The sequence below is a fragment of the Neofelis nebulosa genome, chromosome 10 (assembly GCF_028018385.1).
Source record: "Neofelis nebulosa isolate mNeoNeb1 chromosome 10, mNeoNeb1.pri, whole genome shotgun sequence".
Classification (NCBI taxonomy): domain Eukaryota; kingdom Metazoa; phylum Chordata; class Mammalia; order Carnivora; family Felidae; genus Neofelis; species Neofelis nebulosa.
The window spans coordinates 106,444,771-106,462,283 of NC_080791.1; the positions used below are offsets into that span (position 1 = coordinate 106,444,771).

The 17,513-nt window shown below is 46.2% G+C and overlaps 2 protein-coding genes across 9 annotated transcripts; one reads left to right on the forward strand and one right to left on the reverse strand.

Moving 5' to 3' along the window:
• Nucleotides 1–123: 123 nt before the first annotated feature.
• On the forward strand, nucleotides 124–9,308 carry TTC9C (tetratricopeptide repeat domain 9C). 7 transcript variants are annotated; one of them, XM_058689332.1, is made up of 4 exons: nucleotides 124–253; nucleotides 812–1,106; nucleotides 4,492–4,674; nucleotides 7,078–9,308. In XM_058689332.1, the coding sequence occupies exons 2-4, from the start codon at nucleotides 869–871 to the stop codon at nucleotides 7,170–7,172; spliced, it is 516 nt and encodes a 171-aa protein (XP_058545315.1). In that variant the 5' UTR covers nucleotides 124–253; nucleotides 812–868; the 3' UTR covers nucleotides 7,173–9,308. The 7 variants fall into 7 exon arrangements, with proteins under 7 accessions (XP_058545315.1, XP_058545314.1, XP_058545316.1 ...); XM_058689331.1 differs by having other exon boundaries at nucleotides 217–336; XM_058689328.1 differs by lacking the exon at nucleotides 124–253 and adding an exon at nucleotides 430–677.
• Nucleotides 9,309–14,595: 5,287 nt separating this feature from the next.
• Nucleotides 14,596–17,219, reverse strand: ZBTB3 (zinc finger and BTB domain containing 3). 2 transcript variants are annotated; one of them, XM_058689340.1, is made up of 2 exons: nucleotides 16,964–17,219; nucleotides 14,596–16,480 (listed from the first exon to the last, which is right to left on the reverse strand). In XM_058689340.1, the coding sequence occupies exon 2, from the start codon at nucleotides 16,427–16,429 to the stop codon at nucleotides 14,879–14,881; it is 1,551 nt and encodes a 516-aa protein (XP_058545323.1). In that variant the 5' UTR covers nucleotides 16,430–16,480; nucleotides 16,964–17,219; the 3' UTR covers nucleotides 14,596–14,878. The 2 variants fall into 2 exon arrangements, with proteins under 2 accessions (XP_058545323.1, XP_058545321.1); XM_058689338.1 differs by lacking the exon at nucleotides 16,964–17,219 and adding an exon at nucleotides 16,786–16,955.
• Nucleotides 17,220–17,513: the final 294 nt, after the last annotated feature.

Consider the following 17,513-nt stretch of genomic DNA (forward strand, 5'->3'; position numbering starts at 1 on the left):
GTCATCCGTGATCGGCCGGATTCTTCCAATTGGCGAAGCTGACGGGAGATTTCCCCGCCGCCCCGCCCCGGGTTGATCTGCAGGGGGCTGTAGAGGCGGGGTAGCTTCTGCGGGATTATTTTTCCGGGGCCGCTTTTGATTGGACGGTGTGGCGCATTGCGCGCGACCCTTCAGATACCAAACTGCCGAGACGTCGGTCCCGGTCGTCTAAGTGCTTCCGCCCGTAAACCGAGGGGGAGACTTCCGTGCTTGGGTATTTGCCGAGGGTGAGGGGTTGGCCGCGGAGCTTGGTGGGCTTGTAACTGAGCTGCTCTGCGGCCGCGCCAGCTTAAGCCTGTGAGTTGGTTGCACAAACCACATTCAGCTCGGTCCCCAGCTTCTGATACCGACATAAACAAATGCTTATTTAATACGCGCAAAAAAAGACCAGGAGTGGTGGCAAGCCCCGTAGACCTCTTTTAGCAGTTGTCCCCGCCTATTCCCTTCCACTTCCGGGTCAAGAAGGTGTGTCCAAGAGAAAGGAGGAAGCAAATTCCGCCGGCATTCCCACGCCTGCCACAGTTCCTTAGCCCGGCCCTTCCTTTTTCGGGAGGGTCTCTTCACCCCGGAGTCTCCTCTTTATGAAATCACTTAATCTCTGGCTTTGCTGTTCCCACATCCTCTCCCTGATTAGTCCTGTACGTTTAAAGATTGAAAATTACTACAGAGAAGAGACAAGTAAAACTCATTCCCGGGGGGCGTCCTGGAGAAGGCTAATTTCCTGCCTTCTTAAATCGGCTATCTAAATCAGTTGTTTTGCTCCCATCTCCAGAGCTTCAATTGCTCTTTCGCGTCCCAATTCCACAAGAGCTCTGGGCGACAAAGAGTTATGGAGAAGCGCCTGCAGGAGGCTCAACTGTACAAGGAGAAAGGGAACCAACGTTACCGAGAAGGGAAGTACCGAGATGCTGTAAGTAGGTACCATCGAGCTCTGCTTCAGCTGCGGGGTCTGGATCCAAGTCTGCCCTCCCCGATACCTAATCTAGGACCTCAGGGCCCGGCCCTCACACCTGAACAAGAGAACATACTGCACACCACCCAGACAGACTGCTACAACAATCTAGCTGGTAAGAACAGGGCTGAAGGGTGGGTAGAGTATCAGGGCAGGCACATGAAAATCTGTGAACATTAGGGAAAAGCACGGGTGTGCTTTTCTGCTGTCATGTACTTATTCTGCCATGAATCGAAATACGTTTCCAATCTGTGGGCCTCTAAATGAGTTTCTATAGAGCCATGCTTCTCAAACTTAACCTGGAGAGTTTGTTAACTCAGCCCCACCCCTAGAGATTCCGATTTAATGGAGCTGAGTGGGAGAGGCACTACCGATTTGCATTTCTAACAAATTTCCAGGTGATGCTGATAGGTTTAGGGAATTTTGCACGCTCTAGAACAAACACTGAACTTATGTTTAGGGCATTGTTTCTTTAATATTTATAATAGAGGAAAGAAGGCATTTGCTCCAGCGGGTGGTGTGAGACATTATTAGATGTTTGGACAGCTTTTCTTCGTTTTTCTCCTTCCTTTAAATCAGTTCCTGGATAACTAGGATCTCCCATCTCCATATGAACTTGGGTGAAGAGATGGATGCCAGAATCTGTATCACTAGGATTGATCTACTAAAAGAAAGGAGACTTCGTATAGGTCTGTTCTGTGGCAGGCAAAATAATCATGGAGCTAATTAAATTATTTTGGAGTATATTAAAGCATTCTAATGACCCCAGCTGAGGCTATGGAAATTATTAGGGTTAGTTTTTATACTTCGTAATGGTTGTTTAAAAGTGGTTTTTTTTTTTTTGTTTTGTTTTTTTTGTTTTTTACTACAGTAGTTTTCCGCTATGGTTTGGTGAAAATCTAGCTTTTTTACAGTGTGAGTCCAGTGCTACTCTCAGATTCAGGTAACAATAGTCATTATGGTAGCTAATGTTTCAATTCATTAAGTTCAATTACTTATTGGGTACTAAGGATATAGGAGTATAATAAGGTAAAGAGTGCTGCTCTCTCGGAACATATTCAAGTAAGGGAGATGGACAATTAACAAAAGTAACATACATATTATATTGGAAGATGGCAAGTGCTGTGGAAAGGAATAAAGCAGATGGGCACAGTGAGTGCCACAGGCATGGGAATGTTCACTTTTAAAGAGAGTGATCAGCCAGTGTCTTCACTCTCCAGGTGGACCTGAAGTCAAAGCCTATGGCTTAGCCATCCATAGAGCGTCCACTTGGGAGTGCTTGGGAGATGCTCCATAAAGAACTTACTGGATTAGCCATTTTCACTTATTGAGTGCCTGTAACACGTGGGGCAGTTTATGTACAATATCTCTCATCTTCAAATTCTACAAGATACTTGTGATTATCCCCATTTTACCGATGAGGTAATGAGATCGACTCGCTGCCGAAAATCCTCCAATGGCATTTCATTAGACTTAGGGAAAAAACCCAAACTCTGACCCTCACCTTCAGGGCCTGACATGGTTTGGCTCCTCCAATACACGGAATTTGCAAAACACATTTCTACCTTCCAGCTTTATAGAATTTCTTCTTTCTCAGCTAGAATGCCCCGTCCCTTGAATGACCCTTGTCATTCAGATCTTGGGTCAAAAGTTCTTCGAGAGTCTTCGATAATCAAGCATGACTCTGGCTTCATTCACTTCATCCCAATACAGTTCTGTTTTTTTTGTTTTTTGGGTTTTGTTTTTTTTTTTTTTTTCAAAGCAATTTAGAAAATCCGTTTGTTTATTGTGTACTCCTTCTACTTGGGGACTAGGATGTGAGTGGTGTTTACTCATCAAGAGGTCTGTCTTGTTCCTCTTACCCACTGCTCCTAGCTCTCCCTAGCCTGTGGTCGGTGCTGCAGAACCAGTTGTCAGATAATGAATGAAGCTACAGTAATGGGTTAGTTAAGTATAAACCATATGACCACTTGGTGGGGATGTTGTAGAAGGGATGCAGACATAAGCCCAGGCCCTTTAATGTCCTCGGAAGCCCTGATTCTCCTTTCTTCTCAGCACCATGATTAAATAATACTATGTTTAATTCCTACAGTCATGAAATAGGGAGCACGTTTCTCTTCTTAATTATAGAAAGGCTGAGCATTGTCTCCTAAACAGATTTGGATTTCAAAGTCCCATTACGTAATCCAAGGGAATAGTGAGTAATATATCATCATTTTTAATGATGGGACGCCTAGGTGGCTCAGTCGGTTGGGCGTCTGACTTCGGCTCAGGTCATGATCTTGCAGTCTGTGGGTTCGCGCCCTGCGTTAGGCTCTGTGCTGACAGCTCAGAGCCTGGAGCCTGCTTCGGATTCTGTGTCTCCCTCTCTCTCTCTGCCCCTCCCCTGCTCATGCTCTGTCTCTCTCTGTCTCAAAAATAAATAAAAACACAGGCTCTGGGCTGATGGCTCAGAGCCTGGAGCCTGTTTCCGATTCTGTGTCTCCCTCTCTCTCTGTCCCTCCCCCGTTCATGCTCTGTCTCTCTCTGTCCCAAAAAATAAAATAAACGTTGAAAAAAAAAAAATAAAATATTAAAAAAAAAAAAAAAAAAGGGGGCGCCTGGGTGGCGCAGTCGGTTAAGCGTCCGACTTCAGCCAGGTCACGATCTCATGGTCTGTGAGTTCGAGCCCCGCGTCAGGCTCTGGGCTGATGGCTCAGAGCCTGGAGCCTGTTTCCGATTCTGTGTCTCCCTCTCTCTCTGTCCCTCCCCCGTTCATGCTCTGTCTCTCTCTGTCCCAAAAAATAAAATAAACGTTGAAAAAAAAAAAAAATAAAATATTAAAATATTAAAAAAAAAAAAAAATAAATAAATAAAAACATTAAAAAAATTTTTTTTTTAAATGACGATTTGGGAATTAGAGAGTCCTTGGTTCAAATTTCTTATTCCACCCAGAAGCTGTAGGATCTTCGACGAGTTCCTTTACGTCTCTGAGCCTTGATTTCTTTGTCCACTAAATGGAGATAGTAACACTTAACCAATTTCGTAGCATGGATGAGAAGATTAAATGAGATAAAGCACAAAGCACGGTGCTGCTATTTCCTCACACAATTGATGGCAGCCATTGTTGTTTGTAAAGCTGCAGTGTGATAATTGTGGTTAGATGGAGGGCTCAAGATGGAGAGCCTTGGGTGGAAGAGAAACAGAGAAGAAGAATTTTAAATAAATTTTAAAGTATGTTCCTGTCAGTTTTATAGCTGGGCCTAACCCACCAGTAGGCACATAATAAGCGTTCAGTAGATATTAAAGTTGATTAGAAGGCATGTAAAGCTTTTGTTCACTGTTGCATCCCCAGTGCCTAGAAGAAAGTCTGGCCCATGGTAGACCTTTGGATGTATTAGTTGGGTGAGTGAATGTTGTTGGTATCGTCCTCTGTTTGATGCAGCCTTGAGTTGGCCGCTAGAACTTCACGTAATAAGTCCCTCTTTGCTCTTCTGTCTTCTTTTCATTTGGCCTGTTAGCCTGTCTCCTTCAGATGGAGCCAGTAAACTACGAACGAGTGAAAGAATACAGTCAGAAAGTCCTGGAACGACAGCCTGATAATGCCAAGGCCTTGTATCGGGCTGGAGTGGCCTTTTTTCATCTGCAGGACTATGACCAGGCTCAGCACTACCTCCTGGCTGCTGTCAATAGGCAGCCAAAAGGTGAGAGAGAAGGGGACCGAAGTGGTAAGGACAAATGAAATTGTCCTGCTGAGGTGGTATCGGTGGAAGGGGGGATTTATTTTACTTTTTTCAATTTACTGAATTTTTAAAAAGTTTATTTATTTTGCAAGAGAGCGAGCGAGCACATGCATGCACACGAACAGGGTACAGGGCAGAGAGAGGGGGAAGGAGAAGGAGAATCCCAAGCGGGCTCCACGCTGTTAGCGCAGAGCTCGATGCGGGGCTCGATCTCATGAACTGTGAGATGATGACCTGAGCCAAAATCAAGAGCCGGGTGCTTAACTGACTGAGCCACCCAGGCGCCCCTTGAAATTTTTTCGACTAGGTAATAATATATTCATATAGTTCAAAATTCAAAAAGTCTGAAGAGGTGTTTGAGAAACTGGCCTTCTTCTATTCCTGTATTCTTGCCTCCACAAGAAAGCAATATTGTACACCCTCCAGAAGTATTATGCTTCACCAGGCATACACACCATCTCCCTTCCTTCCCCCGGTGAAAGAGATTGTAAAGCATTGTTTTTCAAGTTTCTGTTCCGAGATTGTAACTGAAATAGGATCTGTATTCCAATCAATATACTTGCTGATCCTCCTTTCTGCCAGTTCCCCAGCTGGGTCTGGCCTTTGCCTTAGCTATCATTTTATTCTTTTAGCTCCGCTAAGCCCAGGTATGACCCAGAAAAGGGGCAGGCCTACCTAGAGAGAATTTGAGACTTGGTACTTGTTTCCAAGGCAGAGATACCGCGAAGCGGATAACAGACTCACTCCTGTGTTGGTGGTTCAGCACTGAAAATTCTCTCCCATTTTGCATTCTGGCTCAGAGTGGCTGCTAGATGCTAGAGGTAGAGGGTCCCCCAGGGTAACGATGCAGCAAAAATTCTCTAAGTGATTAGGGAAGGGGGAGACACCTGGCTAGCTCAGTCGGTGGAGCAGGTGACTCTTGATCTCAGGGATGTGGGTTTCGAGCCCCCATGGTGGGTGTAGAGATTACTTAAAAATAAAACCTTTAGGGGCGCCTGGGTGGCGCAGTCGGTTAAGCGTCCGACTTCAGCCAGGTCACGATCTCGCGGTCCCGTGAGTTCGAGCCCCGCGTCAGGCTCTGGGCTGATGGCTCGGAGCCTGGAGCCTGTTTCCTATTCTGTGTCTCCCTCTCTCTCTGCCCTTCCCCCGTTCATGCTCTGTCTCTCTCTGTCCCAAAAATAAATAAAAAACGTTGGAAAAAAAAATAAATAAAATAAATAAATAAATAAAAATAAAACCTTTAAAATCTTTAAAATCAAAATGAAATAAATGAATGGGAAAGCCACTGTGAATTAATAAAGACATAAAACATGAGGCATTTGCTCGTGTTTCTTACCTTCAAGTACATGGATGAACTGCACCCATGTAGAGTATTTTAGAGGCTCTGCTGTAACAATAACTGTTTCTTCAAGCTCTTTCTCATGATCAGATTAAGAACCAGCCAGCCCTGACCGTACAGAGATTTTTCTCCCTGGACAGAGATTTTTTTTTTTTTTTTTAAATTCAAAGTGGTATTAATGAATGAGATTGACTGTTGCAAAGAATAGTTGTGATCTATTCAGATCTTAGAAAGATTTTTAAAATCAAAAGTATGTGTGGGGTTGGGGAGATGGCAGCAGGGTAGGAGGACCCTAGGCTCGCCTCGTCCCACGAATGCAGCTAGAGAACTATCAAATCATCCTTAATACCCCAGAAATCAACCTGAGGCCTGGCAGAACAAACCCCGCAACTAAAGATAGAGAAGAGGTCACATCGAAGAAGGGCCAAAATAGCATTTAAAGTCATATACCCATGCTTATGTGTATTTCTTCACAGGAAGATTCCTGGACTTTGGAGAGTAAAAAATACTCTGCATGTTTTATAGATACAAACAAACTTATTTTCCCAGAGAATATATTTATTCTGATACTTACAGAATCAGTAATAAGTAAGCTCAAATGATTCCAGATTCAGAAATCTGGTTCTCCTCAAACCCACTTTCTATAGGAAGTCCTTTGAAAGATTGGAGTCTTGATTCAAAATAATAGTGCTGGTTTTTATCGTTTATGTGGAATGTCCTTTGCGGTTATCTCTGATCTATTTTTGTAAAATAACCTCATCCCTAAAGTGGGGGGTTAAAATGCTAACTTGCATAAACCAGTGACAATAACTTGGTATTTTCCCTAAGTATTCATAATCAGTATGTTTGTTTTGAACGTTTTAAAGGGACTTGTTTATTATTTTTATCCACGCCTAAAAAATATCTGACTCTATAAAAGTCAGAAGTTGTGGCGGGGAAAGAAGTGTGTGAACAATCCTTTCCTACCACAAGGTGTGATCATGTTCTAACTGTGTCTCTAATTGCCTCCTTTGCCCTATTCTAAGACGCCAATGTCCGGCGGTACCTCCAGCTAACTCAGTCGGAACTCAGTAGCTACCATCAGAAGGAGAAGCAGCTGTACCTGGGCATGTTTGGTTAACAAAAGAAGAAAGACGCTCCTCTACTTGAACTTAGGTGAACCATTAAAGACCCATCGAGGGGAAACCTGAGCCTCAGCAAGAGAAATTAACCCCATACCTCTGACCCAGGTGGATTTCTGTTTTCTTTCTAGCTCTGCACAAACTCTTTGGCACTTAAGCAGGCTGTGTCTTTTTTTTGCCTGTCCATCTACGTATTTGTATAGCTTTCCATACGTGATATTCTTGGAGATGTTTGCTTTGAGAAATACAATCAGCTATATGTGAAATAATCCTGTCTATGGCATAGATTTTAACGATAGATGTTGTTAGATGTGCCCATATGCAGAGGAAAAAGCTCATAAGGATGAAATCATGATCACAAAGTTTTTTCTTTGGTTCCTCAGCTTCCCAAAGCCAAAGTTACATAGGCCACAACCCAGGAAATATGTTTTTTTGTGAAAATAGACAATTACAAGTTGGACCCACATGACTTAAATGATTTGAAATTAACCATTTTGATTAAATCAAATTCCTTATGTACATTCAGACCTCCGCCCCACAAAGGTATCTGGTTCCTATTTTTTCTGGTGATAATTTCTAGTCCCTGGTATTGTTCATACTCAGATCATTCATACAATATGCTTATTTATTTTTTTTCATTAAACTCTCCTATCTTAAAACCTTGAGTCAAGCATTTAAGTATTTAATAATTCTTCAGCCTCGTGCCAAAAAACCCCCCAAACCCTAAGTAAACATTTTCTTTTTTAACACGTGCATATCTATAGTATGCTCATTTCTCTAACAAAAAGGGTGGGGCGGAAGGGACAGGTTGCTGCGTCTTCTTGAAACAATACCATGAAAGAGCAGGATAAAAACATCAGTCTGTTCTTTCCCCGTCACCTTGTATTATGCAAAAGCTCAGTTCCTTACAGAGGAGGGAAATGAGGAAGAGTTCTCCTTCCCTAGTGCTTAAGCTCCCCATGGAACTTTCTGGAAGTTTTGTCAGTGCAGGCTGTGGACCCGGTACAGTCATGTCTCCGTAGGAGGTTCCATCGACCAGGAGATCCTTTGCCATTTTGTGCGCTTGTTGTGAATAATGTTCACACTGTATTATGGGTAGAGGCAGTAAGCATGTGTCGCTAGCCATTACATAAGGACAGATTTCAGAAAGAACAATAAAAACAATCCCAAGTCCTCCGTATTGCCAAGTGTGCATGAGTTTTCCATTTATCAGTAATGCCCCTTCCCAATGAGCCAGGCTCCGCTCTGCGTCTCCCATACCCCTTAAATAATACAACTTACAATAAAAAGCTTTTCTACCAAATAATCTTGTGAGTCTAAGGACAGAACTAACGAAAATAGAATATTTCATTCCTTTCCCAAGCTGCTTACATTTCTAAGCCTAGGTTGTTGACAAAATTATGTCATGGTTGCATGTTTGCTTTGGGCAAGTTTTGCTGATTTTCTTTTTCTCTTTGTTTTTTTTTTCCCCCCAAAGACTAAGCTATCTTCTGCATCAATGAGGAAAAAATAAAACTGATAATTCAAAAATTGTATTTTAGATCAGGCAGTATTCCTTCATTTGTATGTAGATAATGGACTGACCTATATTTTATTTCCTGAGTTTAAGCCTACTCCCTTGCAATTAAAAAAAAAAAAAAGCATTTAAAAACTGAAAAAAATAACAAAATAAAAACATATTTTAGGAATGTATTGCACTGATCCTTTTATTAGCACGGTTAAGAGACAAAGTGGTCAGGCTTGCATTTCATTCTTCATTTTGAAGACCAGCTTCCAGTGGAGATGTTAATGAACAGGAAAGTGGACAAAGATGGGCAGCCAGATGTGGGTGTGGAGGAGGTCTAGCAAGCCCACATCCTGAAGGAAACAGCTAGAGGGCACCTAAATGTCAGTACTCAGAAGTTTCTGGAGGAGGAGGGTGCTCACCTTACGAGTCCTTAATGGATTCCATGCAGAATTTCAGGGTGTGATTGAAGAGAAAGCATTGTAGATGTGAAGGTCCATACTTTGGCACATAACGGACAGTTGAGAGCAGTGTCTCCCGAACTCCTACCCACTACCTTTACAATTTTGCCAAAACTACATACTACCTATACTATTGTTTTCAATATTTTATTTAAATATATATTTTTAAATTTTTTTTTTAATGTTTATTTATTTTTGAGACAGAGAGAGACTAAGCATGAACAGGGGAGGGGCAGAGAGAGAAGGAGACACAGAATCAGAAGCAGGCTCCAGGCTCTGAGCCATCAGCCCAGAGCCCGACGCAGGGCTCGAACTCACAGACCGCGAGATCGTGACCTGAGCCGAAGTCGGACGCTCAACCGACTGAGCCACCCAGGCGCCCCTTAAATATATATTTTTAAAGAAAACTTGGGACAGAAGAACATGTTAATAATACCAAGGGGGTTTACTCAGCAAACTGTAGACTGTGAAACTGGTAAGACAAGTAACCCAGTTCCTTCAATAAATAAATTACAGGGAAAAGGAGAGAGGCACTTACAGATTAAAAGAGGCTTTGGGGTACCTGGTTGAGTGTCTGACTCTTGATTGTGTATCAGCTCATGATCCCAGGGTCATGAGATCAAGCCCCATGTCAGCCTCTGTACTAAGCATGGAGCCTGCTTAAGATTCTCACTCCTGGGGTGCCTGGGTGGCTCAGTCGGTTGAGTGTGGGACTCTTGATTTCAGCTCAGGTCATTCTCAGTTTCTGGGATCGAGTCCCATGTAGGGCTCTGCCACTAACAGCATGGAGCCTGCTTGAGATTCTCCCACTTTCTCTGCCCTTCCCCTGCTCATGTGCACGTTCTTACACTCTCAAAATAAATAAACTTAAAAAAAAAAAGATTCTCTCTCTCACTGTCCCTCTCCCCCCACTACCGCTCCTGTGTGCACTTACTCTCTCTAAAATTAAAAACCAGAACAAGGCTTAAGGGGCATCTGGCTGGCTCAGAAAGGCATGTGACTCCTGATCTTGGGGCCGCGAGTTCAAGCCCCACGTTAGGTGTAGAAATTATTTAAAAATGAAAATCTTAGGTGCCTGGGTGGCTCAGTTGGTTAAGCATCCAAGTCGATTTTGGCTCAAGTCATGATTTCATGGTTCGTGAGCTGGAGCCCTGAGTCAGGCTCCGCACTGAGTATGGAGCCTGCTTGGAATTCTCTCACTCCTCTGCCCCTTGCACACACACACGTTTTCTTCCTCTCAAAATAAACTGAATAAACTTAAAAAAACAAAAAAGAAAAACCTTTAAAAAGAATATTGAAATAAACTTTTTACAAAAGGCTTAAGAGGGGCGCCTGGGTGGCTCAGTCGGTTGAGCGTCCGACTTCACCTCAGATCACGATCTCACGGTTCGTGAGTTCGAGCCCCGCGTCAGGCTCTGGGCTGATGGCTCAGAGCCTGGAGCCTGCTTCCGATTCTGTGTCTCCCTCTCTCTCTGCCCCTCCCCCATTCATGCTCTGTCTCTCTCTGTCTCAAAAATAAATAAACATTAAAAAAAATTTTTTTTAAAAAGGCTTAAGAGACATCAAATAAATGTGACTCTACTTTGGATTGTGGTTTGAAAACAAAACAAAGTTTATGAGATGGGGCGCCTGACTGGCTCAGTTGTTGGAGTGTATGACTCTAGATCTCAGGGTTGTGGGGTTGAGCCCCATGTTGGGTGTAGAGATGACTTGAAGTCTTTAAGTAAGTGAATAAATAAAAGGTTATGAGACAATCAGAGAAATTTGAGTAAAAATTGTTGGGAGTGAGGGGTGCCTGGTCAGCTCAGTTGGTGGAATGTGTGACTCTTGATCTCGGGCTTATGAGTTCAAGCCCCATGTTGGGCATAGAGCTTACTGGGGGAAAGAAAAGAATTATTGTCAGGGAGAGGGAAAAAAAAAAGAATTATTGTCAGTTTTGTTGAATATGATTAATGGTATTTGGTCTTTTTTTTTTTTTTTTCAAGGGTTCTTATAGAGATGCACACTGAAATTGCTTACTAATAATTGGGGAGGGGACTTAGGAACACTTGCTATCATTTGCCAAAGGGAAAAAAACCCACAAAAGTAAATATATTTTACAGTAAAAATAGTACATGACCAGGTAAGTCATCTTTGGAAACATTGGCTTTGGAGAAATTAAAATTGAAATCCAGGGGCACTTGGCTGGTTTGGTCAGTAGAGCCTGTGACTCTTGATCTCAGCGTTGAGTTTGAGCTCCACATTGGGCATAGAGTTTACTTAAAAACAAATAAAGTCGGGGCACCTGGGTGGCTCAGTCGGTTAAGCGTCCGACTTCAGCTCAGGTCACGATCTCACGGTCCGTGAGTTCGAGCCCCGCGTCGGGCTCTGTGCTGACCGCTCAGAGCCTGGAGCCCGCTTTGGATTCTGTGTCTCCCTCTCTCTCTGCCCCTCCCCTGCTCATCCTCTGTCTCTTTCTGTCTCAAAAATAAATAAAAATATTTAAAAAAAAAAAAAAAAGTCAAAATCCAATGCAAAGGACTGAAATGGTGACTTTTGTGAAGCTAAGCTTGGCCAAAAACGTCCAGTGATTGAAGAGGCAATAGACGGCAAGTGAAACCATACACTTCTAAAATTGCCAGTCAAGAAAAGAATTGAAATCCTAAATTAGAAATATATATCTCTAAAGCTGGAGAGCAAAGGGTGGTTGAAAACTTAAGTCAGCTTATAGCTCAAAAACAAAGAACTCCTCAAGGTGAAACTTTTAATAGGTGGAGCCTGGCCCATACCCTCCTCAAATGAGGCTGATTTGGGCTCAGTAGAAGGCAGCGTTATCCAACAACTGGGGCTGTCCAATAATAGACTAGGTTTCCTTTGGGGATGGCAAGTTCTTTTTAAATTTTTTTTTTTTTCAACGTTTTTTATTTATTTTTGGGACAGAGAGAGACAGAGCATAAACGGGGGAGGGGCAGAGAGAGAGGGAGACACAGAATCGGAAACAGGCTCCAGGCTCCGAGCCATCAGCCCAGAGCCTGACGCGGGGCTCGAACTCACGGACCGCGAGATCGTGACCTGGCTGAAGTCGGACGCTTAACCGACTGCGCCACCAAGGCGCCCCTGGCAAGTTCTTTTTAAAGGTTATTTAAGTAATCTCTACACCCAAGGTGGGCCTTGAACTCACGACCCGGAGATCAAGAGTCACAAGCTCTACTACCGATTGAGCCAGACAGGTGCCCCGAGTTCTTTTTCAAGCAGGGGTTTCACAACCGGCAAAAGGAGGATCCATTGTTGGACCGGAGGTTAGATGAGCTCACCTGTGGTTCCTTGAATCCGTGGTCGAGACCATCGAGAGGAGTGGAAATGAGCAAATTCTCTATTGGTCCCACCTCTACAGACCGGCAGAAACCGTTCCTGGCGTCCAGCAGATAAAGTGAGACAAAAGACAGCTGTGGCCTTTTGTGTTGGCTGCTGCTTTGAACATCTTGCAGATTCCTAATTGCCATCGCCAATGAAAAATGCATCTCACGCTGGGAACTGAAAGCAAGTACTCCCTCTTGAGGAGAATCTCACCAAGTAACAGATCCTTTTTTAGTTAGGTAGAACGCATGGCTGAGATAGTAACAATGGTTTATGTTCTCAAGACTGTCTGGAGAAGGTCTGTACATTGTATGCACATGCAGACACAGATATTATGCCTTGCTTTTAGGAAATGATGTTCTGAGACAGCTGATTTTTTTCTCTATGTCTCTCCATATATAATCCTATATGTATAATTTTTATATAATTCACATGCCATAAAATTTACCGTTTTAAAGGCAACTCATTGTTTTCAGGCATTTTGATTTGATCTTGTTCTAGGAAAGACTTTGGAAAAGGTGCTCCACTTAGAGTAACTTACGGGGTGTGCATGTAGATCTTGCATTGTTACAACAAGGAGCCGAGGTAGGAATGTATTTGCACCAATAAACTTAGCCCCTTGGAAGACAAACTAAGAAGTTATTCCAACACAAGGAAAGTGAAAGGCATAGAATTCATCCAGCCATGAAAACGTTAAGCATCAACGTTTGCATCCCTTAATGCCCCAGAGAAGGAGCTTTTCTTTGGCCAAACCTCCTTCTTCTAACTCAAAAACAGTAGCTTGCTCGCAAGAGCAAGTGCTGGATATGACAGACAAATCCAAAAAGAAAAGAAGTTCAGAAAATTTACTTATTTTCATCTTTTCCTAAATTTCCCTTCCTGCTTTTTTGCATTCAGTTGCTTACGTGCAGAACAGAGGAGGGTTTTTCGGGAGCCCTCTTACACCATGGCCCTACTCTTCATACACACCGGGGTAGGCCCTTCTCTTACATTCCCAGAACTCCCAGAACCCACATCAACACCCCAGGCTCCTTATTTCTTTGCTGTCTTTACTGCCAGTAACGAACTGCCTGTGTGACCCCAGCTGAGTAATCTGACTTCTCTAGGCTGTCCTCGTGCCTTCTAGGTGAGGGAGTTGGACCAGAGGAATGATAAGGTTCTCTCTCCAGAGTATCTTGCTTTTAGTTTTTCCCAAGTGCCCATCCTGTCCATACCACAGGCCCTCCACCTGCCCCACAAGCCCACCACCCTGGAGCTTCGGGCTTTCTGCCTTTCAGTTCCCCATCTTCAGAGACCTCAATTCATATTATGACACACAGGCAAGAATTTCAAGTAATGGATACAGTATTTGTTGTTGAAACAGTCAGCCAAAGACTTTCTATGTTGGAAGTAGAGGTCACGTGGTAAGGGAGCAAAGCCAAACACTTAAGAGGACAAAAGAGAAAACTAGTTCTTGGTTAATAACTGTCTTCAACCATGTTCTAACTCAGCGCCGTGTGCATGGCATTTGAGGCCATGACTCAAATTCTGCTTGCCCCTTAACTTGCCCTGTGACCTTGAACAAGTTAACTTTGATTTTTGAGTCTCGAGTCGGGGCGCCTGGGTGGCTCAGTCAATTAAGCGTCCAACTTCTGCTCAGGGCATGATCTCGTGGTCCATGAGTTCGAGCCCCACATTGGGCTCTGTGCTGACAGTTCTGAGCCTGGAGCCTGCTTCAGATTTGTGTCTCCCTCTCTCTCTGTCCCTCCCCCCCCCCCCCCAAATAAACAAATATTGAGTCCCAAGTGTCCTTGTCTGTGGAAGAAGGGAGGCGGGGGAGGGGGTGCTAACACCTCGTAAAATTGATGACAACTGAGTATTTTTATGAAGTCCTCAATACAGCCCAGGACACAGGAGCTCAACTACAATAACCCATCATCCTGTAAGAGTCCCTAATTAGCACACTTCTCCTAAGTCAAGTCTATGTTGTCCTTTGCGTATCTCACTTTTTCCCTCATAAGCATCCTGACTCCTACCCCAGGTACAGATATCAGATTCCTAAAAGGTCCACAGGAAAGTTATGAAAGAATCAGGAGGCATGCGGGTTTGGGGAATAAACCAGCCAACACCAGTTCAAAGAGATACTTTCACTGCTAGCTTTATGGTCGGGGATGCAGGGTGAGAAGTGATTACACCTCAGCAAAATTCCCAGTGCCCTTGGAGAAGGGCTCATTGAGTCGCAATGCCCCATAAAGTCCTGCTGCCTGGCTGGGGAAAGGAAAAGTGGGAGGAATCCTAAGCCCAGGGCACAACGTTCCTTCTGCTCCCTGCACAACCCATCCCTCGCAGGGGAAATGAGAGGCTTCCAACCTGTGCTGCCCCCTGATGATGGCAAGAGCAGGCCTGGCCTCAGCTCCTGCTGATGTCAGTTTTTGGGGCCAAGTACAAAATCTTTGGGTGGCCCTCCGCCACCGCTGTTCTGTCTGTCTGCTGTAGGGGAGCCATGCAGGGGCTGCACCCCCAGGAGGGGGCCGGCCTCTGGATCCGGTTTGCTGCGTTTGGCCAGGTCCTCATTGTGAGCCTTGCGGATGTGGCGGTATAGGTCCCCTGACTGTGTGTAGCTGCGCAGGCAGTAGCGGCACTCATAGGGTCGCTCGCGTGTGTGCACGGTGGCGTGGCGCCGGAGTGTGTAAGAACAAGAGAAGGTCTTCCCACATGTCTTGCAAGTGGGCACATCCTCCGTGAAAACTCCAAAACTTCCCGGGGTGGCTTCATACTCAGAAGGCAGGTAAAGTGGCTCATGCAGGGCCGGGGGGGCCGGCAGCGGTGAGGTCACCAGTCCTCGGTGATACTGCCCTGGACCTGGCAGCAAATGGTAGGACAGATGAGGATCTGGGGGCAGGAAGTGGTCACTTGGTCCCACCTCCTCTAGTCCTGCCCTGGGCTCCTCAAAAGCCTCTGGCTGAGGGGGCTGTGCGCCAAACAAGGCTCCTCCAGGTGGGAAGAACCCCTCGGGACCCTGAGGCGTTTCCTCTGACACATCTGGCTCCTCATCGGAAATCACAATGGCTTCCACTTTCACCTGGACCAGCTCAGCTTCGGCTGGTGCTGGAGCCTGGGATGGAGCTGGGGCTGGGGTTGGGGCTGCCGCTGGAGCTGGAGGATAGAAGCCTTGCAATGGCGCTCCGGCACCCCTTGGTTCCACCATCCTCAAACTCTCAGCCACATCAAGGGGAGCCAGCGGCTCCACTGAAACTGCTGGAAGGCCAGAAGACAAGTAGTTTGCAGGAATGGTCTCTGTGGAGCTACTAGGGCTGGCAAGGGAGACATCAGCCACTGGTGGAGGGGGGGGGCGTAGATGTGGCGGGTCAACCTCCATGCCAGGCTGTGTCGTGTCTGCCCCACCGGACACTGGTGGCTCATCTGGAGGACAGACAGTTGGTGAGGGAGCTGCAGGGCCCTTCCATTCCCCTTTGCCCCAGTGGCCTGATGTCTCAGCAGATGCCAATGAAGGCTGGGGGCCGCGGGAGGGGTTGGACAAAAACTCCAAACTAGGGGGCTGTGAGTTGGTTTCCTCCTCCTTCTTGGTACTGTCTGCCTCTGCCAGGGCCCGGGCTTGCAGCCGCCGCTTACACACTTTAACGATGTCATTCATGTGCAAGTAGCTGGCAGCTGCCAGCACATCCTCCACGGGGGTATCCCCCCTCAGGGCCAGCTGGCCAGCGTACATAAAATCCAGAAGCAGCCCAAAGGCTGGGGCTGTGACAATTTCATTGTGGATGCACACCAGATCCCTCTTGTCCAGTTCCCGCTCCTTGTAGAAAAGCTGGAAGAATGGGCTGCAGGAGGCCAGCACAGCCCGATGGGCCAAGAACTGGGTGCTACCCACCATTACGGTGCAGTCACAAAGGAAACCCTGGGACCGCTGCTCTCGGAGGCTCTGCAGCAGCTGCTGGCTGTGTTCTGGGAACTCCATAGCACCCCACGGATGGAAAAGGACCCTAGAAAGGTCCCCACCAGTGGCTCCCTGGGAAGAAAGGACAGTAAGTTAGGGCAGGTAACCTCCCCAGCAACCTTAACGTCAATCCTGAGCTATCACTTGCCACTCCAAAGCCTCTGGCAACACCGTCCTGACCCCAAGACGCCCGCTGGAATCGCTACCCTTGTTTCTCCTAGGTCACACCCGGCGGGGGGTGGGGGGTGGGGGGTGGGGTGTCTCCTTTTAGCTCCGCCCCCTCGGCCCAACCTTAGCAGCAAGCCCCGCCCCTGTTCGCAAAGGCACCGCCCCGGAAGTCCCGCCCCCTAACCAGCCTCCGCTTCCTCGATGCCCACCCGGCGGCTTCCAGCAGCTCCTCCAACTAGGAGTCTCTTTTGCTTCCAGGCCTTCCCGGGAGATGCCTCCACGCCCCACTCCAGGAACTCCCCTGAGCCTCTCTCTCTCTCTCTCGCATTCCAGGAGCTAAGAAGTCCTAGGGTGGGAACTAGAAGAGAAAGCTGATCCTTCACCCACCAGCGAGCAGCCACCGGCGAACTCCGCCCCTTCCCACCTTCTCAGTTTTCATTGGCTCAAATTTGCCTTCCCTCGGCACGGATTGGCTCATTGTCCACTGACCATCCCCCCGCTCTGACTGGCGTCTGCAAGTGGGTGCTGGTGGCCGTTGCTCAGGCAGCTAGGCTCAGGATTGGCTGGCGCTCCTGTCCTAAACTTTTCCTCTTCGTCCCGCCTTCTTTGCCTCAGAGACCTCTTGATTGGCTGAGCTTCTCCCATCTACCTGAGGCAACAGGAGGGCGGGGACCGGCTCCATGGAGATGAGCGCGACGCCCTCTGGGCGGGGCGCGAGGCTTCGACTCCCCGCTGAGTGTTTGTGCTCAGGGCAATGGGGAAAGGGAGAACCGACTAGCTGGTGTAGTACCCAGGGGGCCTGCCTCCTGACCGGGCTCTGCCGTAACGGTGGGCATTAGCTACGTCTCTCCGAACTGCAGGTGTCTCTTGAAAGTCCCTTCTTCCCTCAAAAAAATGATAAGATGCCTTTTTGCTCCACTACCCCCAATCTGATGGT